At 39.5% G+C, this 27,057-nt stretch overlaps 1 protein-coding gene across 1 annotated transcript in view; it reads right to left on the bottom strand.

The window, feature by feature from the left end:
- The window catches only part of LOC126335223 (WD repeat domain phosphoinositide-interacting protein 3), a 149,466-nt gene that overhangs the window by 90,758 nt on the left and 31,651 nt on the right, over window positions 1-27,057 (bottom strand). The window contains exon 4 of the mRNA XM_049998258.1: window positions 20,022-20,212. Within this exon, the coding sequence (XP_049854215.1) occupies window positions 20,022-20,212 (191 nt within the window). The remainder of the gene's footprint in view (window positions 1-20,021; window positions 20,213-27,057) is intronic.

Here is a 27,057-nt window from a genome sequence, read left to right as displayed (position 1 = left end):
AAAACCTGGTTCTTGAATCTCTGTCTTACCATTATATCTGATACCTTCCAGTACCTCCAGGCTTCTTCCATGTATACAACCATCTTCCATGATTCTTGAACCAAGTGTTAGCTATGATTAAGTTATGTTCTGTGCAAAAGTCTACCACACAGCTTCTTCTTTCATTCCTTACTCCCATTCCATATTCACCTACTGCGTTTCCTTCTCTTCCTTTTCCTACTGTCGAGTTCCAGTCACCCATGACTATTAAATTTTCTTCTCCCTTCACTATCTGAATAATTTATTTTAACTCATCATACATTTCATCAATCTCTCCATCATCTGTGGAGCTAGTTGGCATATAAACTTGTACTACTGTGGTAGACGTGGGCTTCGTATCTATTTTGGCCACAGTAATGCGTTCACCATGCTGTTTGTAGTAGCTTATCCACATTCTTATTTTCCTATTCATTATTAAACATACTCCTGCATTACCCCTATTTGATTTTGTATTTATAACCCTGTATTCACATGACCAGAAGTCTTGTTCCTCCTGCCACCAAACTTAACTAATTCCCACTATATCCGATTTTAACCTATCCATTTCCCTTTTTAAATTTGCTAACCTAAATTTGCTAAATTTGTTGACTGGAATACTCTCTTTGAAATTCTGAAGGTGGCAGGGGTAAAATACAGGAAGAGAAAGGCTATTTACAATTTGTACAGAAACCAGATGGCAGTTATAAGAGTAAAGGGACATGAAAGGGAAGCAGTGGTTGGGAAGGGAGTGACACAGGGTTGTAGCCTCTCTCCGATGTTGTTCAATCTGTATATTGAGCAAGCAGTAAAGAAAACAAAAGAAAATTCAGAGTAGGTATTAAAATCCATGGAGAAGAAATAAAAACTTTGAGGTTCGCCGATAACATTGTAATTCTGTCAGAGACAGCAAAGGACTTGGAAGAGCAGTTGAATGTAATGGACAGTGTCTTGAAAGGATGATATAAGATGAACATCAACAAAAGCAAAACAAGGATAATAGAATGTAGTCGAATTAAGTCGGGTGATGCTGAGGGAATTAGATTAGGAAATGAGACGCTTAAAGTAGTAAATCAGTTTTGCTATTTGGGGAGCAAAATAACTGATGATGGTCGAAGTAGAGAGGATATAAAATGTAGACTGGCAATGGCAAGGGAAGCGTTTCTGAAGAAGAGAAATTTGTTAACATCGAGTATAGATTTAAGTGTCAGGCAGACATTTCTGAAAGTATATGTATGGAGTGTAGCCATGTATGGAAGTGAAACATGGACGATAAATAGTTTAGACAAAAAGAGAATAGAAGCTTTCGAAATGTGGCGCTACAGAAGAATGCTGAAGATTAGATGGGTAGATCACATAACTAATGAGGAGGTACTGAATAGGATTGGGGAGAAGAGAAGTTTGTGGCACAACTTGACTAGAAGAAGGGATCGGTTGGTAGGACATGTTCTGAGGCATCAAGGGATCACCAATTTAATATTGGAGGGCAGTGTAAAGGGTAAAAGTCGTAGAGGGAGACCAAGAGATGAATACACTAAGCAGATTCAGAGGGATGTAGGCTGCAGTGCGTACTGGGAAACGAAGACACTTGCACAGGATAGAGTAGTGTGGAGAGCTACATCAAACCAGTCTCAGGACTGAAGACAACAACAACAACAACAACAACAACAACAACAACAACAACAACCTACCTACCTGATTAAGGGATCTGACATTCCATGCTCCAACCCGTAGAATGCTAGTTTTCTTTCTCCTGATAACAACATGCTCCTGAGTAGCCCTTCCCAGAGATCCGAATAGGGGACTATTTTACCCAAGAGGATGCCATTATCATTTAACCATACAGTAAAGCTGCATGCCCTTGGGAAAAATTATGGCTGTAGTGTCCCCTTGCTTTCAGCCGTTCACAGTACCAGCACAGCAAAGGCAGTTTTGGTTAGTATTACAAGGCCAGATGAGTCAGTCATCCAGACTGTTGCCCCTGCAACTACTGAAAAGGCTGCTACCCCTCTTCAGGAACCACACATTTGACTGGCCTCTCAACAGATACCCCTCTGTTGTGGTTGCACCTACAGTATGGTTATCTGTATCACTGAGGCCCACAAGCTCAGTGCCATCTCTTATTAATTTGTTTGGTATATATCTCTGAATTGCCATTGACACTACTACTTTAAATTTAAACCACATCTGGTCTATCATATTGGAATGGGTGGAGACTGTCTCTTAGGAAGGTGTCAGGCGAATTTTTCCCTGCCTTTTTTAAATAGATGTATTTTGCATTTATTTTTAGTGGGTTTGGATGTTCCAGCATTCAGTCTAGCTACAACAACCCTGTGATCACTAATCCTTGTATGTGTTATGATGCCCCTTATTTGGTTAGGAATATTTATTGCCATGATGTCAAATATGTTTTCATAACCATTTACACTCTGAGTATGCTCCTGAACTAGTTGTTCAAAATAATTTTCTTAGAAGGTGTTCAGTATGATTTTGGGTGGCATCTTATGCTTACCACCGACTTTAAATATGTATTTTTTGTCAACATATCAAGTGCAGATTGAAGTCACTGCCAACTATAATTGAATGAGTGGAGCACCTATTTGAAATGATACTAAAGTTTTCTTTGTACTGTTCAACAACTGTATCATCTGAGTCAGGGGGTCAATAAAAGGAACTAATTATTGATTTATTCCAGTTGTCAGGTATAACCTCTTCCCATATTAACTCACAGAAACAATCTATTTCAATTTCACTACAAGGTAAAACATTTCTCAGACCAATAAACAGTTCACCACTAACTGTATTTAATTTATCCTTTCTGAACACAGTTAGGTCCATTGTAAAAATTTCGGCTGAGCTTATTTGTGGCTTTAACCAGTTTCCGTACCTACAACGATTTGAGATTTGGTGCTTTCTATTAGCACTTGGAGCTCCGATTCTTTCCCAACACAGCTACGGCAATTTACAACTACAATATTGATTGTTCAATGAGGTTTAGGGATTGCAGCCGGCTGCAAATTCCAAAACCTCTTCGAACATTCAGTACGCTGGGAAAGCTCAAGAATCACACAATATTGATTGTTCCAAAGTCTACCCTCTTCCTGTATTCATTCTGCACCCTTTAAAACTGAAGCCCTTTGTGCACATTCCCAAGACTCCCTAACCTAAAAAACCACCTACTCTCCTCCACACATCCCCCGCTACCTGTATAGCCTCTTCCTGTGCGTAGTTAACACTTGTTCTATTTAGTGAGGGCTGGAAACCAACCTCCCTATGGCACAAGTCGAGGAATCTACAACTTACACAGTTGCAGAACCATCTGAGCCTCTGAATCAGATCCTCCACTCGACTCTGTACCAAAGGACCACAGTCTGTTCTTTCGATGTTACTACTGATGGTGAGTTCCGCCTTCATCTTGCAAGCAACACTGGCAGCCTTTACTACTTACGCTAGCCACACAAAACCAGGGAGAACCTCTTCTGATCCAAAGTGATAGACAATGTTAGTACCAACATCAGCCATTGCCTGCAGTTGACTGCACCCTGCACCTTTCATGGCATCTGGAACCACCCATTCCACATCAAGAGTGGCTCCTCCCGGCATGCACACAGAGTGCACATCAGATTTCTTCCCCTCCTTCACTGCCATATCCCTAAGGCGGCCCATTACACACCTAACATTGGAGCTCCCAACTACCAGTAAACTATAATGAAAATAAAGCAACACCTAACCTGGCCAACCCTGAAAGGGGATGTTTGGAAGCTAGTGAATCAGTTCCAAGACTGTAACAAAGCAAACCCCAATCTGAACACATGTAGAGAACAGCTTGCTTCAACATGGAAGGAAAATCCAATGGACAACATTTCTGTAACTTATCTTGGTTCCTTACCGCACGCTATGCAAGAGAACAGCAATTTATCTGTAGTAGCTGATGCCGTCCCTAAGTTTGTGTGGCCGCGACCGGCACACTAGAGACCACTGGAACCCTCATTGAACATCCAACTCGGATATTTGCTATGTTTGGTCCTTTCAGAGTACTAGTGAGTGATAACACACTGGCCTGCCTCAAAGGTGTTCAGTAAGTTCTTTCTCTGATGTGGGATATCCCATGTGACAACAACACTATCCTTAGCCCTCTTTTGCCACGCAGGTGAACTGTAATTTAAAGTTGGCTCTTACCATCTTTCTTTCACAGTCACACACCAAATGGCATCACTCAATACAGTGGTTAAATTTTGTGTTCACTATAGTTGCCTGTGAGGCCCACAATACAGCTCCTGCTAGCTTGACTTACAACTTCACTGTGAATCTGCCCCTCCCCCAACTTACATGGAATCAATGATTTACCACTGGAGGACAGTGATAGTCATGATAAACTGGGAGGCTGCTAAGAAAAACATTCAGTTAGCATGCAGAAGGGAGGCCACTAGCTATAATCAGGGGACGCATCCTATCTCATTACAGGTGGGCAGTGTGGTATATTTAAAGAACTTCTGGGTGCGAAGTAAAGGGTCCCTGACAATCACCTCAAAAATGTTACCTTGATTACTGGTTAAATCCATCTCTTTGGTCATTCCAAATAGGTATCTCTCTCATCCAATTACAGTTGGCAACGACTTCGAACTGCACTTGATATGTTGACAAAAATACATATTTAAAGTCGGTGGTAGGCGTAAGGTGTTACCTGATATCATAGTGAACATCTTCAGCATCCATCTTCCCTAAAACTTATTAGGGCTCACATATATCAACTTAAAGCTGCCATGGATAACCACGATAGCAGGGTAATGTCTTGCAGTTAACCCACTCCACCCCCTCCCACGACCCCACCTGTTCAAGCTTAAGGGGGCAGGGGGAAATTTGTGACATGTGGGTATCTTTTCTTTTTGTACTCTATCAATTGATGCCTCAGGTTGCACCGAGGCTGGTTGTGGCAGTGGAACGAGTGGTGGATCAGCCACCAGAGGGAAGGTCGCACATTGTGATGCAGGATTTAACGGCAGCCGTGTTGGTCAGCAGCTCAGTCAGTTCAGGGCAGGCAGTGAGCTGCGAGCAAAGATGGCATCTTCGGAGCTGGTAGTAGGTTTGGGCAGCAGCTAAATTTCAGACACTAGCCTGTTCTCTTCTGATGTGCTAGTCATTGCAGTTTGAACAGCATGTTGGTCGAACCTTTACTTGTGCTTTGATTATGAATATCTGAAAGAAGCCCTTGTCGGCTGTGGTGGCAGGTTTGCTACATGTCAGTCAATTCCAATTACTGTTTGTTAGGGCTGACTGTGCATTACAGTCTGTTGGGTCCTGAACAACAGATATATGGCAAAAGCACCCATTTGCTGGCAGACTTGTTTATTTGGGGGCTCCTGTTGGTTTCTTCATTATCATTATCAAAAATGACAGTGAGTTGTGGTGTTAAATGACCTTGCAATCTCTGTGGTCACTGTGTAACACCAATATCGATTAGAAATAGGTTTATACTATGTAACAATGTGTCTGTGATTATGAAGTATTTGTTCTTTGTTAATTAATGTCATTGATTTGTGTCAAGAAATTTAAAGTTTGTATTGTATGTATGAAAAAAGATAAATGATGTTTAAAATAATGAAATTTAATAAAATATCTATGTTCATAAAGAAAAATTTGTATATTGGAAGCTGTTTCATGCTTAGGGAACTTGTATTGTGAAATGTAAGAGCTGTTAGGAAGTGTAGTAACATGGTTCACGTTTTCCGTCGCACTTCACATAGCGTAGACTGGGAACTGTCTCCTAGGCATGCGCGATGTTAACTGACTGTGCACGGCCCATGGTGCCTCAGTTGTTGTTGTTGTTCCGCCGGCAGAGGTCACGGCAGAATTCTCGTGTGCCCTCTGGTGGACGGGACTCTACTTGCGGCAACTACCATCCGTGACGCGCCGTGCCGATGTGCGCCTCCCGCGGTCTTTCTGGTGGCTACTGCAGGAAGCCCCTTCCCAACGGAAGTGGCTTGGTGCAAGGTGAAAGATGGTTTTGGTGGTCGATCTGGGTGGCTCCTTTGAGAGAACAGCAGAAAGACAGTGGCCAGCCGTTGCACGGTAAACATTGAGGGTACCAAGGGAGGCATTTGGAAGCCGTTTTGCATGGAAATTTGGCTGTTGCATGGTGCTCTTGGCAATAAGGAATGGCTCTAATACGATATAAATCCGTCGCCAAGAAGAAATTATAAAGAGCATTCAACATCAAGAGCCGTGACTACAGTTAGCCACCATGTCGCTTGCCACCACTATTTTGCCACTGCTCCACCAACTTCAGGCACACAGATATGTATTATAGCATGGGGGTCATTCCATGCCAAGTGGTCTAGAGGCTCCCACATGACCCTCACGCATTTTGATGAAATTTTGTATGAACATTCACACATGTTCTCAATGAACATTGGTAAAGTTTCAGTTTCAGAAATATAATACTTTCGGAGATACAGTCACTTGTTTAAGACCATAGCACAGCTTTCAATAAAGCGGTCTTGAATTTTCAGCAACTTTGAGATGAGATATCTCTGTAAGTATTTGCATGAAAGAAACAAAACTTGGCCATCGTATACAACTTTTGGAGTCCTTTAAAGTAAAACATTAAGAAAAGGATTTCTGAGCAATTTTCATATAGATAATTTGAAGCAAAGTTGGGCGAAAAAATAGAGGTTTAAAAAAATGCAAACTTTAGTTTTTTATATCTCCAAAAGTAATTGTGGGATATGCATGAAACATTGCACACCATAACTCACCAACACAAGGTCTTAGAATATAATAAAATTTCATTCTCCTATTTCTTTCCATTATTTCACAAATCTAGGGTGAAGCTGACGATCTTTCAAAAAGTGCTAAAAATGGGTATTTTTAGTCAAATTTTTCAAAAAAGTGTTTTCTCCCAACTCTTCTAAACTATGGTCGTTAGAAAGAGCATATTCTAAACTACCTAGAAAAGTGGATTTGGTTTTGCAATGCAAGCTTATAAGGCCCTAAACAGTAGCATCATCAAAGAGGTGCACTGGAAGTTTGAACACATTTTTCTGGCACTCAAATTATACCAGAAATCTTTTATTTTGCCTTATACATGTTTATTTATGTCTGGGATAAGTGAAATAAGAAATCCTGATGAATAGGACCTAGCTTAAGTCCAAATAGGAAAAGAATAAAAATAGAAACAATGTTATTTCTTAATTGTCACCTCCCCCCCCCCCCTCTCTCTCTCTCTCTCTCTCTCTCTCTCTCTCTCTCTCTCTCTCTCTCTCTCTCACACACACACACACACACACACACACACACACACACACACACACACACACAAAATTATTATTAAGAATTAATGTGAATCATAAAATTTATTTGCTTCATCATGTAATTATTAGTTGCCTGTTTAATGAACAACACCAGTTTACTGGTGGAAAAAGAAGTGTATAAATGAGTTGCTATGGTCCATGGTGGCTTAACCACTGCTAGTTTCATTTCACCTGAGAAAACCAGCATTTCCATTGCCACAGGGGCAACGCCCGATAGCTTAGCAACAACAGCCACGGGCGGGAAGCCTGATAGTAAAATTATTTAAGTGCCCTGTGTAAAATTAGAAGGCACTCTTGGGTTCCTTAGATTGTTTCCTCTAACCTATTTCAATTTTTGATATGCTACATTAATTTTCTGATGAATATCAAGAGGAATGGTGTATTGCCAGCCAGACGAATTTACTGATGGAGCTGGAATAACTGCAATAATGTGGTGTACCGGAACCCAGCAATGTCACTTCTTGGTGGCCAATAAAATGAATTTGCTGGACCATGTGGGTGCATAAAGTTTATTAATGCATCCCTTTGCTCTATGGAGGTCTCACAGATATTTCCAATCCACCACACGTTTTTATAGATGCATGCAACATATTGTCCTGGTTGGAGAGCAGACCTTAATATGCCTCCTCCATTACTGTGACCCATTTTAGCTAGAAAGGATGAACAACCATTTGAAACTATGCTGACCTGAATTGTTGTTTTATCAATAGGTAAAAAGTAATGATTTTCTCTAGTGCCTGCTACAGTTTGTCCAACTTTAAAACCTCTCTTCTTGTGACACAATATCCTTTTCAATTTAATCTTTACTGACGAAAACAAATTTAATTACATTAATGTTTTCAGAGCAGAAGTGAAACAGATCCAGGGGAGTAAGAATTTGTCCATTAAGTGGCCGTTGCAAACTTGCTCTTGCTGCTAACCGCTTTGTTGTACCTCCAATCCCATCACAAGGTGATTTCCCGTGTCTAGTAGCAAAAATATTCCATTCGGGTGTCATTCCAAAATCACTCTTATTCTTGAAATTCTTATATTGAGCACTGGAGCCATCACTGAAATAATGAATGTGGGATACCTGTGCAAACTGCGCTTTTATATATTTGATGAGCTCCTTGATAAAAGCGTGAACTGTAATAGTGTCATGCCACAAACAATCACAGATAATGCAAACACTTAAAGATTCTACTTTCTCATTTTGACAAAAGTAGATAACAAATGGATGAATTTTTGCTTGACTATTGTCCCAGTGGAAGCCTTGCACAGCATCCTGAATGATAAAAGAATAATTTTCTGCAAAATCCATTGGGACAACAAGCTCTTCGTCTTTCAGATGACATTTAAGGCCTTTAAGATGCAAGCTTTGATGCTTGGCAATGTAATGATGGCATGACAGACTCCATATTTTATTTTTTACATCTTCAATAAATTCATCCACAACCATTTACTTCATGTCCAGTGTGGCCCAATCGGTATGTATACATTGCTTAAACACAATAACTTTCGGTGGCTCATGATCTAGGAAATAGCTGGCAATTTCAGATGCTATAGCTTCAGGCCCAGGACACCTTTCACAGCGATGTAGCATGTATTATTTAGAGTTCAAACTGCAAACTGCCTTGCTGTGAATCTCCTTATAATTTTCACGTATACCAGCTTCGCTAAGCATAAGCTTAACATTTTGGCAAATTGCACAGATGGAAACTGCATGCATTCCAGCTGATCCTACTGTTACACACCATTTGGGTCTAAGTTTACAAAAGTTTGAGAACCCTTTTCTGGACCATTTATATTCTTATAGATTTCATACATTTCCTGTAAATTGCAAAGTAACAATCTTTTCTGCACGTATGTCTTTCTATACAAAGGTCTAACTGAAATACTATCTTTTTTTCCACGGCACACCCTACTATACTCATAATCTTCAAAAAAATCTCGCACGCTACTAGCAACTTCTGCTGGTAATTTCCTACTTTGCCTATTTTCGGGAAGTGCCAGAATGCCCTTCTCTGCCTTAAGCTTCCGAGCATTCTTCACCATTCTTTCGGACATGCCGAACTGAGCTGCTGTTTGGCTGACTGTCCAACTGTCCAACTTACAGGTGCCAAGGTTAAAATTTGCATCTGTTCTTTACGAATTGCATTCTGCACCTTGGCTTTCAGTTCAGTCAGCAAATGTGAATAGTCAGCACAGTTTCCACATTCCTTAATTTCACTAGCATCTGCAATTTGTGGGTTTACTCACATTGCATTTACAATTCTGTTTTTAATCACATTTTGAGCCTTTTGAATTTTCTTCTTCACATATTGGGGCTTATCTCTGTAGCTTACTGTTCTCTTTAGGGGTGAAATACTGATAGACAATAAGCTACTATTTCATTCTTCTTTTGGTGTAAAGTCCTCATCAGAATGTGATGATTAGGCTGATAAAGCTTCGTCCAAGTATTTATTTAAGGTAGTCCTGCAAGCCGGACAAATTTTCTGACCTGGCTTTATGTTATTAACAAGCTGCTTCTTCCACATATCAGAAGCCATTAGCTGTTTCAGTATCAAGAGTGTGAATTCCTGCCTTAGCATTATGATTCTTCACCTTCCCAAAGGGATTGAAGCATTTTTTTTGTAACTTCTCATATTGTGTCAACAACAGGGTTTCATGGTGTAGGCAAACTTGAGAGGTATTGTCCAGCTTTGCTTCAGAACGTTGGACCAACAACTCTTTTTCCTCATCACTAAAATCCACAAACCATTTTAAAGCAGCTTTTTTGGCAAAGAAAGTGACATGACACTTCTTTCCACTATCTCCTTGCCCAATTGAGCAGGAAGGTATGCTGTTCCCTTCTGCATCCATCTCTAATCAGTAACTAAATAATGTATTTGGCCTCTGAGTGCAAATTATAAACTGCTTAAATTTAAGACAAATTGCTACTGAATGAAATTATACACAATGTATAATACCAATGGAAAAATCTAATAAGAGATATATGCTATAAAAGACACAATCAAAACAATTTTTGTAAATTAGATTACAAACTTTGATAGTCTTACGAATAACTTAACAAGCCACACTCAGCCAAGAGAACCCACTCACTATGCTGCAATCACACCACTGAAATACTGATTGTTCAAACAAGGCTCACAATAATGAAACAATCTGATTGTTAAAGTAATTGTTGCCATTATATTTTCTATAAACAGTGAATCTTGTGAATTTTCTCTGTGAAACTAGTGGTTATGTATTTACCAAGGTAGTGGGCTACATTTAAGTGTGATTAAATACAAAATTAAAACTCTTAGATGTTCAACCAATCAATTTCACATGTTTCCCTAATAACTTTAAGACAAAAATTCACAGCTTACAACACCTAGGTATTAAAATTTCTGCAATATTGATTGGAAAATTTACATCACTTGAGGTACGATTCAAGCAAACAGATTCTTTTTTGGAAAAATGTTTTATACAATTGAATCCAAAAATTAGGTCTTCATTTTCCACTTGTAAATATTTAGAATTTTGAGAAGTACAAAAAATATGAAGCTGTTATTCATTGAATTCTTTATGATGATCTCTCTCTCTCTCTCTCTCTCTCTTTTTTACAAATGATAAAGAGTTTTATGCAGATGAACACTTACGATAAAAGCAGAAGGGCTACTTATAGTTTTCAAGTTTTTCTGACAGTCTTATTGCCTATTTACCAGATCTTTTTATTTCAATTATTCAAGGCACTAATAAACATTTATTAGGCATAGTAAAAGGTTTCAGGTATAATTTGAGTGCCAGAAAAATGTGTTCAAACTTCCAGTGTGCCTTTTTGATGATGCTACTTTTTAGGGCCTTATATGCTTGCATTGCAAAACCAAATCCACTTTTCTAGGTAGTTTAGAATATGCTCTTTCTAATGACCATAGTTAAGAAGAGTTGGGAGAAAACACTTTTTTGAAAAATTTGACTAAAAATACCCATTTTTAGCACTTTTTGAAAGATCGTCAGCTTCACCCTAGATTTGTGAAATAATGGAAAGAAATAGGAGAATGAAATTTTATTATATTCTAAGACCTTGTGTTGGTGAGTTATGGTGTGCAATGTTTCATGCATATCCCACAATTACTTTTGGAGATATAAAAAACTAAAGTTTGCATTTTTTTAAACCTCTATTTTTTCGCCCAACTTCGCTTCAAATTATCTATATGAAAATTGCTCAGAAATCCTTTTCTTAATGTTTTACTTTAAAGGACTCCAAAAGTTGTATACGATGGCCAAGTTTTATTTCTTTCATGCAAATACTTACAGAGATATCTCATCTCAAAGTTGCTGAAAATTCAAGGCCGCTTTACTGAAAGCTGTGCTATGGTCTTAAACAAGTGACTGTATCTCCGAAAGTATTGAATTTCTGAAACTGAAACTTTACCAGTGTTCATTGAGTACATGTGTGAATGTTGATACAAAATTTCATCAAAATCCATGATGGTCATGTGGGAACATTTCTCGATATTAGACCACTTGGCACGGAATGGCCCACGGACCAGATAATTTGTGTGTTTCCAATAATAATCCAAGTGCTACAAACCTTCGTTTCGAACTCTAACATTATCCCAGTCATGAACCGATGCAGGATCCCCTCTTAAGTGTGCAGAAAACTGAGTATCCTGTTTCTAACAAAATAGTGATTAGTTTCTGTGAATTAAGTGTGCAAAAATTCTGTGCCAGAGGGTGTATATATTACTATCTAAAATACCTACTTCACAGGTGATGAAAAGGGCACACAAATTTTAATTTAACCTTGATTGCTATCATTTTCCTGTCATATTAGAAAGATATTTGAAATATTATCACTACTAAAGAAACCTGATGCATTTCCATAAATGAGAATGTAAACAGTGTAACTGAAGTATTATTTCATTTTATTTGTGGTATTTGTATGTTAGTTAAGTCAGAAATCTTTTCATGCCCAACTTTAGTTCAGTTTTTCCAAAGTAACATCTCAGTGCTGCGAAAATAGTAATAGCAACTGTTAATGGTAGCTACTGCAAACCATAACTTACTTCGTCCTGTATTCGTGTGTATCCAGTGTGCTACTAAAAGGAGTTGGAATGAAGGTCACTACGACAACTAATATTCAATTTCCTGAAACATAATGTTTCAAGTTAATATACCTAATTAGGCTGGTGACCGTTTATTGTTTCATTCGTATGAAATTTTCTACTTTCATTATCCCCAAAGTAAAACCTGGTTTAGTTTTTCTATTAATTGCATTATATATCTAAATTACTGTCTGATACTTTTATCTGTTAGACATGCGCAAGCTGAAAGCATAAAAATCCTCCCAGAGGGTAACACTAGTTTGTGATAGCGTTATAACTGTCCTGGTTACTCAAAAATTAGTCAGAAACACAGTAGCATAAGTGAACTAGTTATACCACAGCCCCTTCACACACAGGCACTATGTCCCAGAAATAGTCTGCAAACTGATATCTAATGCCGTATCCCCAAACATCACTAAAACTCATTCCAGTCCCAAAGAGTGTCCCCCTCCTGATCCAATACCACTCTGTACAACCAAATAGCTGCCCACCAGGATGAATGGCCACCAACAGTGTGGCCACGACAAAGTTATCCACCCTGTAGCAAAATGTGCAGCTGAATGGAACGAGCTTGATTTCAATGTTTGCTTTGCAACCTGGGCCACCTGAATCCTCCCCTCTGCCCCCAGTTCTACTCTCAACCTAACGTGACCTATTGTTGTCACACTCTCCACTGAACAGTTTCCGACCCCTCTGTCCTATCACCTCCTCCCAACTTATGTTCCCTTACCCTAATTGTGTGCCACTCTTCGCCAATGCATCCACCAGTCTTTTCCTCTCCTCTGCTCCTATCCTTTTCCACTCCCTCCCCTCTCTCTGCTCCGTAGCCTCCCAATGCTGCACTTGGCAGCCTTGTCCTGCCACCATCAGTCAGCCAGCAGCAGCCAGCCGAGACAGAAGCAGCAACATTAAAGTAACCAATTTTGTCATTCTTACGAGTTCCTAACCAAGAGCGAATTGTATAATTTCATCTGTGTGCTTTGATAGTTTAGTTTCTTGAATTCATATGAATTAATTTAATATCTAATGGACAGAATTCTTGTGTTTTCATTTGCGTCTGAAAGAAAACTGATTTTGTGATATATTACAAGCTCCCTAATCAAGGGCAAATTATTTTGTCTCACCTGAGAGCTTCGGTAGTTCAGTTTCTGAATCTCTGCATATTAATCTAGTTTAAAAGACATAGTTCTTCCATTTTCATCAGGGTGTGCAGTAAAGTTCCGCACTATGTGTCAATAGTCGATTTGTCGTAGTAGTTTAGTTTTCTACCACCTTAGTATGGATAGGGGCTGTGAGTGTTGTGCACGAATGTGAGCAGAGTTGGTGACACTTCGTTCTCAGCTCCAGGCTGTGATGGCTTCTGTTACACAGCTTGAAGCTGCAGTGGATGGGCATCAAAGTTGTGGGCTGGCCATGGGAATCCAATGGGCATCCAGCAGATCTGAGTCCTCCAATCAGTCCTCACCAGTGGTCAGTTCAGTTACTGCTCAAACCCCTCACCAGTGGTCAAGTGGGGGGGGGTTTCGCCTCAGGGCATGGCAGGTGGCGAAAGACTTCCCAGAAGGCCGTATGTAAGGCCTCCCTGGTTAGTCTGACAAACAGGTTCCAGGTGCAGTCCGTGGCCGACACTGTTGCTCAGCCAGATGCAGTCGCCTGTCCTGCTTCAGAGAAAACCTCTCAGCCTGTAACATCCAGGCAATGACAGAGGGTGGCACTATTGGTAGTTGGGAGGTCCAACGTTATGAAAATTATGGGGCCCCTTGGGAACATGGCTGCCAAGAAGGGAAGAAAGCCAATGAGCACTTCATGTGCATACCATGTGGTGTCATTCCAGGTGTGGAACTGATTCTTCTGGATGCCATGAAGAGCACAGGGTGCAGCCAGCTGCAGGTGGTGGCTCATGTCAGTATCAATGATGTATGTTGCTTTGGATCAGACAAGATTATTTCTGGTTTCGAGAGGCTAACAGGAGACGTAAAGCCTGCCAGTCTTGCTTGCAAGATGAAAGTAGAGCTCACCCTTTGCAGCATAGGTAACAGGACCAACCGCAGATATCTGGTACGCAGCCGAGTGGAGGGTCTGAATCAAAGGCTCAGACACTTCTGTGCCTTTGTAGGCTCAAATTCTTCAATTTGTGTCATAGGGTGGTTGGGTTTTGGGTTCCACTGAATAGGTCAGGAGTCCACTACCCACAGAAGGTGGCTACATGGGTAGCAGGGGCTGTGTGGCATGGACGGGGCGGTTTTTTAGGTTAGAGGGTCTCGGAAAAACACAATAAGAACTTCAGTCTCAAAGAGTGTAGGCCAAACACAGGAACGTAGATACAGGAACCACTGGTTTAACAGTTGTAAACTGTAGTAGCTGTGTTGGAAAGTACTGGAGCATTAAGCACTAATAGGAAGCACTAATGCTCAAATTGTTATAGGTACTGAAAGCTGGCTAAAGCTGGAGATAAGTTTAGTCAAAATCTTTGCTAAGAACCTGTTTTCTGAAAGAATAGGCTAAACACAATTGGCAGTGGTGTGTTTGCTGCTATTAGAAGTACTTTCTCTTGTCATGAAACTGAAGTAGATAGTTACTGTGAGTTAGTATTGGCTAAGGTCATTCTTGGCAACCGGTATAAAATAATAATTGCATCCTTTTAGTGACCTCTCAATTCAGATGATACAATTGCTCAAAGGATCAAATAAAACTTGAGTTTAATTTCAGATATGTACCCGACTCGTACATTTATAGTTGGTGGTAACTAATTTACCCTCAATATGTTGGTGAAAATACATGTTTGAATCTGAAAGTACACACTGAACGTCATCCGAAATTGTGCTAAATCCATTCTCTGAAAATTATTTCGAGCAGTTAGTTCATGAGCCCTTGTGAATAGTTAACAGTTGTGAAAACACACTTGACCTTTTAGCAACAAATAATCCTGAGGTAATAAGCATAAAAATGGATACATGGATTAGTGCACACAGGGTTGTCATAGTAAGATTGAATATTTTAACCCCCAAATACACCAAAAATAGTTGAGAAATATAGCTGTTCAAAAAAGCAGATAAAAATTCATGACATCTTCCTGAGAGATAATCTTCACTGCTTCCAAATTAACAATGTAAGTGTAGACCAGATGTTGTTTGAATTCAGAGAAATAGTATCAGCAGCAATTGTGAGATTTATAACAAATAGATTAAGAAATGATGGAGCTGACTCTCCTTCGTACACAAAATGGGTTAGAACACTGTTTCAGAAACAACGAAAAAAACATGACAAATTTAAACAGACATAAAATCTCCAAGACTGGTGATGTTTTACAGCAGCTCAAAATTTAGCACGGACTTCAATGCGAGATGCTTATAATAGTTTCCACAACAAAACTTTGTCTCAAAACCTGACAGAAAATCCAGAGAGATTGTGGTTGTATATGAGGTATGCTAACAGCGAGACACAATCAATGCCTTCTCTGCACAATAGCAACGGAAATGGAAATGATCGATGACAGTGCTGCCAAAGCAGAGTTATTACACATAGCCTTCTGAAATTCCTTCGCCAGAATTCGAAAAAAAAAAAAAAAAAAAAAAAAAAAAAAAAAAAAAAAAATAGCTGCAAACATGAGTAACGTAGAAATAGATATCCTCGGAGTAATGAGGCAACTTAAATCACTTAACAAAAACAAGTCTTGCAGTCCACACTGTACACCAGTTAGGTTCCTGTCACAGTATGCTGATACAATAACTCCAAACTTAACAATCATATATAACCGTTCGCTCGCCGAAAGATCCATACCCAAAGACTGGAAAGTTGCACAGGTCACCAACATTCAAGAAAGGTGGTACGAGTAACCCACTAAATTACAGGCCCGTATCATTTACATCGATATGCAACAGGATTTTAGAACATATATTGTAATCGAACATTTTGCACTACCTTGAGGAGAATGGTCGATTGACACAGAGTCAACATGGATTTAGGCAACATTGTTCTTGTGAAACACAACTCGTCTTTACTCACACAAAGCGTTGAGTGATATTGACACTGAATTTCAAATGGGTTTGGTATTTCTAGATTTCCAGAAGACTTTTGACATAGTACCAAACAAGCAGCTTGCAGTGAAATTGCGTGCTTATGGAATACTGTCTCATTTATGTGACTGCATTCGTGATTTCCTGTCAGAGAGGTCACAGTTCATAGTAATTGATGGAAAGTAATTGAGTAAAACTGAACTGCTTTCTGCTGTTCCCCAAGGTAGTGTAAGAGGCCCTTTGCTGTTTCTTATCTACATAAACAATATAGGAGACAATCTGAGCAGCCATCTCACGTTGCTTGCAGATGATGCTGTCGTTTCTCGTCTAGCAAACTCATCAAAGATCAAAACAAATTGCAAAATGATTTAGAAAAGATATCTGTATGGTGAACAAACTGGCAATTGATCCTAAATAACGATAAGTGTGAGGTCATCCACATGAGTGCTAAAAGGAATCCATTAAACTTCGGTTACATGATAAATCAGTCAAATATAAAGGCCAAAAAATCAAGTTAATACCTAGGAAATACAATTATGAACAACTTAAAGTGGAAGGAACACACAACAAAAGATTTGGGGAAGGCTAATCAAAGACTTTATTTTATTGGCAGGGCACTTGGAAAATGTAACAGATCTACTAAAGAGGCTACCTACACTACGCTTATCTGTTCTCTTTTAGAATACTGGTGCAGGGATCCTTACCAGACAGGACAGACTGAGTACATCAACAAAGTTCAAAGAAAGGCAGCATGTTTTATATTATTGCAAATAGGGGAGAGAGAGTCACTGACATGACACAGGATTTGGGGTGGACATCATTAAAACAAAGGCGCATTTTGTTGTGGCAGAATCATCTTGCGAAACTTCAGTCACCAACTTTCTCCTCTGAATGTAAAATATTTTATTGATGTTGACATACGTAGGGAGAAATGATCATCATAATAAAATAAGGGAAATCAGAGTTCATACAGAAATATACAGGTGTTCGTTTTTTCCACGTGTTGTACGAGAGTGGAAAAATAAGAGGATTATTTGAAGGTGGTTTGATGAACACACGGCCAGGCATTTAAATATGATTTGCAGAGTATCGATGTAGATGTAGATCTAGTCCCTGTGCTCCCTTCTCTCTCTCCCTACACATACCAGGCTATCGGTCCCCCTTCCCACTTTGGATTGCTGCTTCTGTTCAATGCAGTTGCATTCTGGCCAGATCGGTCACAGACAGCAGTTGTGTGTGTGAGGTGTGCTTGCCTGTGTGAATGTGTCTGTATTTCCTTTTTGAAAAAGGCTTTGGCATAAAGCTCAATGTGTAATAATCTTTTTGCTGTGCCCATCTGCCACTCAACGAGACATCTTTATGGGTGAACAGCAATCTATCCTTTTCATAACATTGTTCATATTCCACCAAGCTACACATCTTCATTCAAGCTCAATTTCATTACAAAACACATCCAAATGTAGTACGTGCACTGTCCACAAAAATAAAGCAAATACTACACTAAAGAACACTACACTGTCAGCCGATTAAAAAAACTCTATCTTCATCTTAGTTCTGTTGTTGCAGGATATATAACTGATGAAAAATTGATAATATTTATTTTGTCAGTCTCAGCTGCATGAGTATACAATTTATTGCTACAGTGGTTACCAGTTTTGGGCTGACTCACCATCATCAAGCTACACACCTTGTTATTAACTGTAGCTAGTTACACAACATAGTGCTAAAAGGCACGAACTTGGTGCTACAAAGTCAAGCTGTGAGAAACATATACTCTCACTGATTTGACAGCCTATGTGTCTACTGAATGACACAATGAAACTACTCGTAAGAATAAAGTTTCATTGTGTTGTTTAGGTGAAACAACAGACACATAGGTTGTCATATCAATGAGCGTATTCGTTGTTCACATTTTGACTTTCTTGTATTGAGAGGTTGTGCCTTTTGGCACCATGCTGTGTAATTAGTAAATAGTTAACAACAAGATGTGTGTTTGAGTATGGGCATGTCAGCCTCAAACTAGTAACCACTGCAGCAATAAAATTTATATTCACATGCAACTGAGATGAACAAAATAAACATTTATGAAATTTTCATAAATATTATACACTTGCAGACCTACCATTCAGGAGCAACTTGCCTTGAATCAGGAAGGACAGGGTGTACAGGAAGCCCAGAAAAAAAGTTCCTAAAATTTTCCCAGGTGAAGATACACTATACCCCAGGTGAAAACACAACATAACCTGGGTGAAAGCATATTTTTTCTGTGTCAAGTGGCAATATACTCTTCCTTGGACTGTAGAACATCAATCCTTACAATGGTAGCTTCTGAATGCTGAAATAGAGCTTGCACTTTTGTCAGCGAATCACAGCTCGCATCATGTGATCTTGCCAGCTAATGATAGCAGCTATTCAGAGCACAGGACATGTGATGTAGTCAGCCATTAACAAAATCACTCTTAAGTAGTGCAAACACACAAATAGGTAAAGTTAATGGTTTAAAGTAATATACATTCAGTATAGATATAGGAAAAGCTAAGCTATTACTTATAATATTGGGCATCAAAAATGTTTTGCTGTTTTGTTTTCAGAACGTGTGGTTAGGTAAAATCCTAAGAGCACAGCTTAAACTTCAGCAGTTGAAGATTTCTGACAAGCATCAGTGCAAATTTCACTGCTGTGCACCAAATAATGCTAAATAAATGTTCTGTCGAGCACTTTGCCTTTTCCATAGAAAAGCTGCTTGTGTGTGAAATTGCTCAAGAACTCACCTCTCACTTTTTAAGGCTAATTATACTTTTTGCCATCATTACTGCACAACCTGTAATCTACGAAAGAACCAAAACATACACCAAAAACTAACCTTAAAGCTTGGTCCTTTTACTACATGTTACTCTTTAAGGAGCATGCAACACAAATGTGCTAGGTAAATTTTAAATGATGGTATAAATGACAGCCTGCTGGGCCCAAAATTTTTCTAAATGGCTGGTCCTCAAAGTGTCATGTTTTGAATGAGAGTCAAAAGCTCCATGATTAAAGAAATTCATTGCACATTCTCACACATAACATAGTTTATCTTGCATAAATAGAGATTTACTTTGAGAGTAACGCTTCTCAAATCACTCTTCACTATATTTTCCTGTGCCCTGTTAGAAATGTAAACAGTAATGACATCATACTCATCGGAAGAAATTTGTTGTTACAAAGTATTGCACAGTCTTCATCCTAAAGCCTCGGACACATTTTGCTCTCTGCAGATGCTTGTGTGTGCACTGTGTTTTGCTGTTGTAAATGTGCATTTTCATTGGAACTAAAGTTTTGGTGTAACTCTCTCATTTACGTTTTATTGCCAAGTTATTTTTCCGCAGTAGCGGGCTAAAAATAATTCTTTGTTCAAGAATAAGTTTTTACGTAAAATTACAAAAGTTTAATTGAAAACTGAAACAGTGGAAAGCTCCCAGAATTATAAAAAAATTCCCAGGTTTTTCCCAGATTACCCGATTGTCCCGAGGCATACACAGTATTACCATGTCATGAAACCATGCAGTCTGTAACATAATATGGAACATACATTAATTTCAACTATCCTACAGGCTTAGCAGCAATACCTTCTCAGATGCTGTGGCAAGACGTGTGCCCTGGAGATTGAGAGCAATACAACTGAGAGGTGCTTCATGGGCTGCTATGTCCAGTGGAGCTCTCTCAGTGTTAGCCAAATCAACTAACTGGACCTGTCCTGAATGCCGACCAGGAAAGGCAAGTAGAGAGTTATTGCTATTGGGACAAAGCACACAGAGACCTGTAAGAAAGAAGTCTAGATATAAAACCTACAGAATTCACAGGAAATAATGAGAACAAAAAAGTTACAGATTACAAACGTGGCTGCAAATGATGATCCAACAAAGAATATGATCAGGAGTTCTGTCTACAGATATTCTTTTTCTGGGCACTAAAGAGGAAATTGAAATGAGAAAATATGCCATGATAGGGCAATGACTTTTTTTTTTTACTGTGGAGGATACAGAGGAAATTAACATGAAATAAGACAGTACCTACCACATCTTCAGGATTCAAAATATTAGTTTTATTATATGTGTATGCCACACTTGCCAGAACAGTGTAGGTTACTAGACAGAACTGATAAATACAGTGAAACACTGCCAGCAGTTACTTATGTAAGATGAACTATAACAAATTCCACAGTATTTTGTGTACATTCAGTTGTTGGCTTTTTGTGTATTTCATATAAAATGTAAACACCTACGATAACCCATATCTCAAATTATTACCTTTTTTATGGTGAGCTGAAATGTAGGTACACAAAACAGTGTATATGCCAGGATGGTATCAGGAGGTCAGGTGGGCATCTGGGTAGTTTTTCCTACATTTAAAATGAGAAATGGCAGTCTTCATGGAAAAATGGGTTTTCTTCCTAAGAACTACCATTAAGGGGTGCAACATTCTTGAAAACTGGCTATGGCCATGGAATAAACTACACATGGTACGGAAAGAGCATTTCACCCTCAATAGGATGGACATGTCTGGAGGGTAAGGAAGCTGGCAGGCAAGGGAGCAACCCGCAGTTGTGGCCGTTACCTCACTGACCCTCTTGCGTATCTCACGTGATGGCACCCAGTTCGCTCATTGGCAGGATTGTGGCAGAAAGTTGATGTGTCTCACTCGGCAATAATGTAGTGGTGTCCCTAACTCAGCATAATAGCATGGGAGCTGGCCACAAGTACTGCAGAGTAGTTTACATAACTGTTCACGCCACTGCCTGAGCCTAAGTTAAAATGATGGAAGCAGAATACACTACAATTTTTTTACTTTTGCTGCCCATTACCATGTACAACAGAAAACATTGGAAAGATGTCACGGGGGACAATATAGTTATTCAGTGCCTACAGATATAGGACAGCGATCAGAAGTAAAAATAGAGAAATTGCAGAGATTCATAAAAAAAATCTTCTTTGTAAATTTTATAAAACAACTGATAATGTGAAAAAAGAATATACACATTTTATGATATATATGATTAAGGTATCAGATAGATTATATAATGGTAAGACAGAGATTTAGGAACCAGGTTTTAAGTTGTAAGACATTTCCAGGGGCAGATGTGGACTCTGACCACAATCTATTGGTTATGACCTGTAGATTAAAACTGAAGAAACTGCAAAAATGTGGGAAATTAAGGAGATGGGACCTGGATAAACTGAAAGAACCAGAGGTTGTACAGAGTTTCAGGGAGAGCATAAGGGAACAATTGACAGGAATAGGGGAAAGAAATACAGTAGAAGAAGAATGGGTAGCTCTGAGGGATGAAGTAGTGAAGGCAGCAGAGGATAAAGTAGGTAAAAAGACGAGGGCTGCTAGAAATCCTTGGGTAACAGAAGAAATATTGAATTTAATTGATGAAAGGAGAAAATATAAAAACGCAGTAAATGAAGCAGGCAAAAAGGAATACAAACGTCTCAAAAATGAGATCGAGAGGAAGTGCAAAATGGCTAAACAGGGATGGCTAGAGGATAAATGTAAGGATGTAGAGGCTTATCTCACTAGGGGTAAGATAGATACTGCCTACAGGAAAATTAAAGAGACCTTTGGAGAGAAGAGAACCACGTGTATGAATATCAAGAGCTCAGATGGCAACCCAGTTCTAAGCAAAGAAGGGAAGGCAGAAAGGTGGAAGGAGTATATAGAAGGTTTATACAAGGGTGATGTACTTGAGGACAATATTATGGAAATGGAAGAGGATGTAGATGAAGACGAAATGGGTGATACGATATTGCGTGAAGAGTTTGACAGAGCACTGAAAGACCTGAGTCGAAACAGGGCCCCCGGAGTAGACAACATTCCATTAGAACTACTGACGGCCTTGGGAGAGCCAGTCATGACAAAACTCTACCAGCTGGTGAGCAAGATGTATGAGACAGGCCAAATACCCTCAGACTTCAAGAAGAATATAATAATTCCAATCCCAAAGAAAGCAGGTGCTGACAGATGTGAAAATTACCGAACTATCAGTTTAATAAGTCACAGCTGCAAAATACTAACGCGAATTCTTTACAGACGAATGGAAAAACTGGTAGATGCGGACCTCGGGGAGGATCAGTTTGGATTCCGTCGAAATGTTGGAACACGTGAGGCAATACTGACCTTACGACTTATCTTAGAAGAAAGATTAAGAAAAGGCAAACCTACGTTTCTAGCATTTGTAGACTTAGAGAAAGCTTTTGACAATGTTGACTGGAATACTCTTTTTCAAATTCTAAAGGTGGCAGGGGTAAAATACAGGGAGCGAAAGGCTATTTACAATTTGTACAGAAACCAGATGGCAGTCATAAGAGTCGAGGGGCATGAAAGGGAAGCAGTGGTTGGGAAAGGAGTGAGACAGGGTTGTAGCCTCTCCCCGATGTTATTCAATCTGTATATTGAGCAAGCAGTAAAGGAAACAAAAGAAAAATTTGGAGTAGGTATTAAAATTCATGGAGACGAAGTAAAAACTTTGAGGTTCGCCGATGACATTGTAATTCTATCAGAGACGGCAAAGGACTTGGAAGAGCAGATGAACAGAATGGACAGTGTCTTGAAAGGAGGATATAAGATGAACATCAACAAAAGCAAAACGAGGATAATGGAATGTAGTCCAATTAAATCGGGTGATGCTGAGGGAATTAGATTAGGAAATGAGACACTTAAAGTAGTAAAGGAGTTTTGCTATTTAGGAAGTAAAATAACTGATGATGGTCGAAGTAGAGAGGATATAAAATGTAGACTGGCAATGTCAAGGAAAGCGTTTCTGAAGAAGAGAAATTTGTTAACATCGAATATAGATTTAAGTGTCAGGAAGTCATTTCTGAAAATATTTGTTTGGAGTGAAACATGGACGATAACTAGTTTGGACAAGAAGAGAATAGAAGCTTTCGAAATGTGGTGCTACAGAAGAATACTGAAGATAAGGTGGATAGATCACGTAACTAATGAGGAGGTATTGAATAGGATTGGGGAGAAGAGAAGTTTGTGGCACAACTTGACTAGAAGAAGGGATCGGTTGATAGGACATGTTTTGAGGCATCAAGGGATCACAAATTTAGCATTGGAGGGCAGTGTGGAGGGTAAAAATCGTAGAGGGAGACCGAGAGATGAGTACACTAAGCAGATTCAGAAGGATGTAGGTTGCAGTAGGTACTGGGAGATGAAGAAGCTTGCACAGGATAGAGTAGCATGGAGAGCTGCATCAAACCAGTCTCAGGACTGAAGACCACAACAACAACAACAACATGATGATTAATTTAATTTCATTCGGTATCGGCTTTTATCACTCATGAGCAAACCATAATCATAGTGAAACATATCAACGGACTGTGTTAATGCGCTATCTGAGCAAGGAGTATTGAGTGCAGGTGTGGGACGAGACTGTGATTGGATGTGTGTTAAAGAGAGCTTAGACCATAGAGCAAGATTATAATGGCTTGGTGCATAAATTCATAATGTTTTTACATAAGTTTGATAAACACAAGAGGTACACATAACAGCGATTTTAGTCACCAACAATATATTTTCCTTCGCCATTTACAAGTCTGCCAGTGGTAGGGTAATTTTTCAAAACTGCCACTGTAGAAATCGTGTGGATTTGAGGTGAAGAGCTCATTGAGCCACTTTAAGAAAGGAAGTCCCTTGAAGGTATTTTGATACAGAGTGGTAAAGGGGAAAATCTGAGGCCACAAGATCAGGTGAGTAAGGTGGGTGTAGAATGACTTCCCAACCAACTCCTGTATAGTGTTTTTTGTCAGTCTAGCAGAATGCAGATGGGCGTTGTTGTGGGCTAGCATCACTTCACACAGTCTCCCTGGTTGTTGTTTCTGGATTGCATCTGTAAGACAGCTCAGTTGTTGACAATAAATGTCAATAGTGATGGTTACATCTTGGGGGAGCAATTCATAGTACATCACACAGCCACTGTTTCACCATATGTGTAACATTATCTTCTGTAGATATGTACATATCTTTGTAAGTGGAGTTGCTGCTTTGTTTGGGCTCAACCATTCCTTTCTTTTCCTTATGGTAGCATAAAGACACCATTTCTCCTCACCAGTAATGAAAAAGGATAGAAATATTCATGTCGTTCACAAGCCAATTGACGACGAGATGCACATATGGCCAACAGCTCATTTTTGTGATTTTGGCTTAGAACATGTGGTACTTGTCCACCTGATTCTTTAAACCTTTCCCATTGTATTCAGATGTTGCACAAGGTGGAATGATCACTCTTCATCACATCTGCCAGTTCTCAAATACAATGAAGTGGATCATTGTGGATTAATGTGTTTAATTCATCTTCACAAAGCCCTGAAGGTCTTCCTGAATATGGAGAGCCCCTAATGTCAAATCAATCATACTTAAAATGAGAAAACCATTTTCTTGCCATGCTCTCTCCCATGACATTATCCCCATATATGATGCATATGTTTCTGGCTACCTCTGCTGCTCTCATCCTATACTGAACTCAAGCAGAAGACTGTGACATAGCAATAGCAAACTACAGATAAAAGATGACAATCGATAAATAAACCTGCAGCAAATGGAATACCAACATGCAAAATAAAAACGCCACAAACTTATGAGCCAACTTAATGGTAACAAGTGTTCGAATTACTATTTCCAATATCACAAAAGCAAGCAGATGTTGATAAGGTATGTATGTAACATTGTGAGTTTGAGAATTGAAATTTGTGGAGCAGTTGGAAGTTGTTCACCTTCACATTCACCATTTTGCTCAGTCTTCTAGAAATAAAAGAAAATACCCAAATATAAATCTATTGATTGTCTGCCATATAATGAGGCACATAGAAACTGTGAATGCTCGCACATAGAAACTGTGAATGCTCGCACTCTACTGATAAGACCTTCAATTAAGTGAAACTGCCAGCCCTAACTCCCACCTCCTCCATCTTTTCAAAATCAGCTCTCCCACCATCTGCATCTCTTATTGTTTCCTATGGCATCTTATTTGAGAACCACTTCACATACCTGACCAGACAGCCAGCTAACTCCTCCAGTGACCATTCCCCATCACTCAGTGGTTATATTGCATTCTCTCGGAGCTGTGCTGACCCAGAGAGAGCACCTGGAGGAGTCTGTACATTAATTTGCACAGATGTCAGTGAGTGGATTTGAAAGCAGCAGCAGCAGCGTGAGTGCAAACAACCTCAACAATCACCATTTGCTATGAAAATTTCACTCTTCAGCAGAGTGTGCGCTGCCTGTGGAAGGCAAACGTCCCAAGTTCGAGTCTAAGTCCAGCACATAGTTTTAATCTGCCAGCAAGTTTCTTACCATCTGCAATGTTTACATATCTTCAGGCAGGCCTCTTGCTTACCTTGAGTTGACCACCTTAATCCAACAACTCTCCCCCCCTCCATATTTTCTCCTACTTGAGGATTACAATGGAGACCACCCCCTTTGGTGGAGTACCACTGTCTCTGGTAGGGGCCTTCTACTTGACCAGCTTCTTACTGACCATGATCTGTCTGTCTTCAATGATGGTACTCCTGCTCACTTCAGTGTCACACATGGCACCTTTTCAGCTATTGAACAAACAATCTCTTTCCTCAATGTTGTCACTACATGATGATCTTTGTGACAGTGACCACTTCCGATGATTGTATCACTTTCTTGCCATCAGAAGACGGACCGACTAGCATGATGAGTGCTTCGAAGAATAAATTGACAGTTGTATGCCTCTGCTGCTACCTTTGTCCCTTCTCTATCAGACTGCATTGACGAGAACGAGCAAATCATCTCCAGCGTGATCATCCATGATACTGGAACTGCTATTCCCCTTTTCTACAGGTCCCCTCCACCACCATATAGTGCCATGGTGGACCAAAGACACTGCAATAGTTGTTCAGGATCACTAAAGAGCCCAGAAACATTTCAAGCAACATCTTTCTCAGACAAACCTTATCTCTCTTAATCGGCTTCACATTAAGGCTTGCTGTCTACTTAAACACAGTAAGAAGGAATGCTGGAAAAGACTTCTGCTTCCTGGGAATGTGTGCCTCTTCATCGGAGGAGTGGGCCAAACTCTGTAGTCTTCCACAACTCCACTGGGTCTACTCCTGCAGGATCATCTTTGTATTGATGCAATGACTTTTCCTGACACTTTGCAACAGCAGCAGTATCCTCTTCCTTCCTATCTACTGTAATGCCCCAAGGACAGAAAACCCCAATTAACAAACTTTGCGGAAACTTAAAGTAAGGAAGTGAGTTATCTTGACAGTGACGACAACTATTGATGATAAAATCTACACTGGTAATATTTTGATTAACACCTACATTATTAAATACTGAGAATAGCCTACAAGAAGGGGAGATAAAAGGAAGGATTATTATAGATTCTTTATCAAGCACCTATAGAATAAATTCAAAATCATATGAATGAAATCATGGAAGAGAGTTGTAACTGCATCGAAAAGGAAATTCAATGCAACTACAATGCAACTTGGATATGGAAATGTTCAGTTAGTTGCTCTTGAGTTGCTCTAGAGTACTTCTGTGACAGTTGTCTGGACACAAACGCTATTAGATTGTTTCAGTTTTGGAAGTTTGATAATTTGTGAGGTAGAGACTGAAGTATTC

This window comes from Schistocerca gregaria, chromosome 2 (genome assembly GCF_023897955.1).
Source record: "Schistocerca gregaria isolate iqSchGreg1 chromosome 2, iqSchGreg1.2, whole genome shotgun sequence".
Taxonomy (NCBI): domain Eukaryota; kingdom Metazoa; phylum Arthropoda; class Insecta; order Orthoptera; family Acrididae; genus Schistocerca; species Schistocerca gregaria.
The sequence above is the reverse complement of the archived record's forward strand: the minus strand, read 5'-3'. Positions and strand labels throughout refer to the sequence as shown.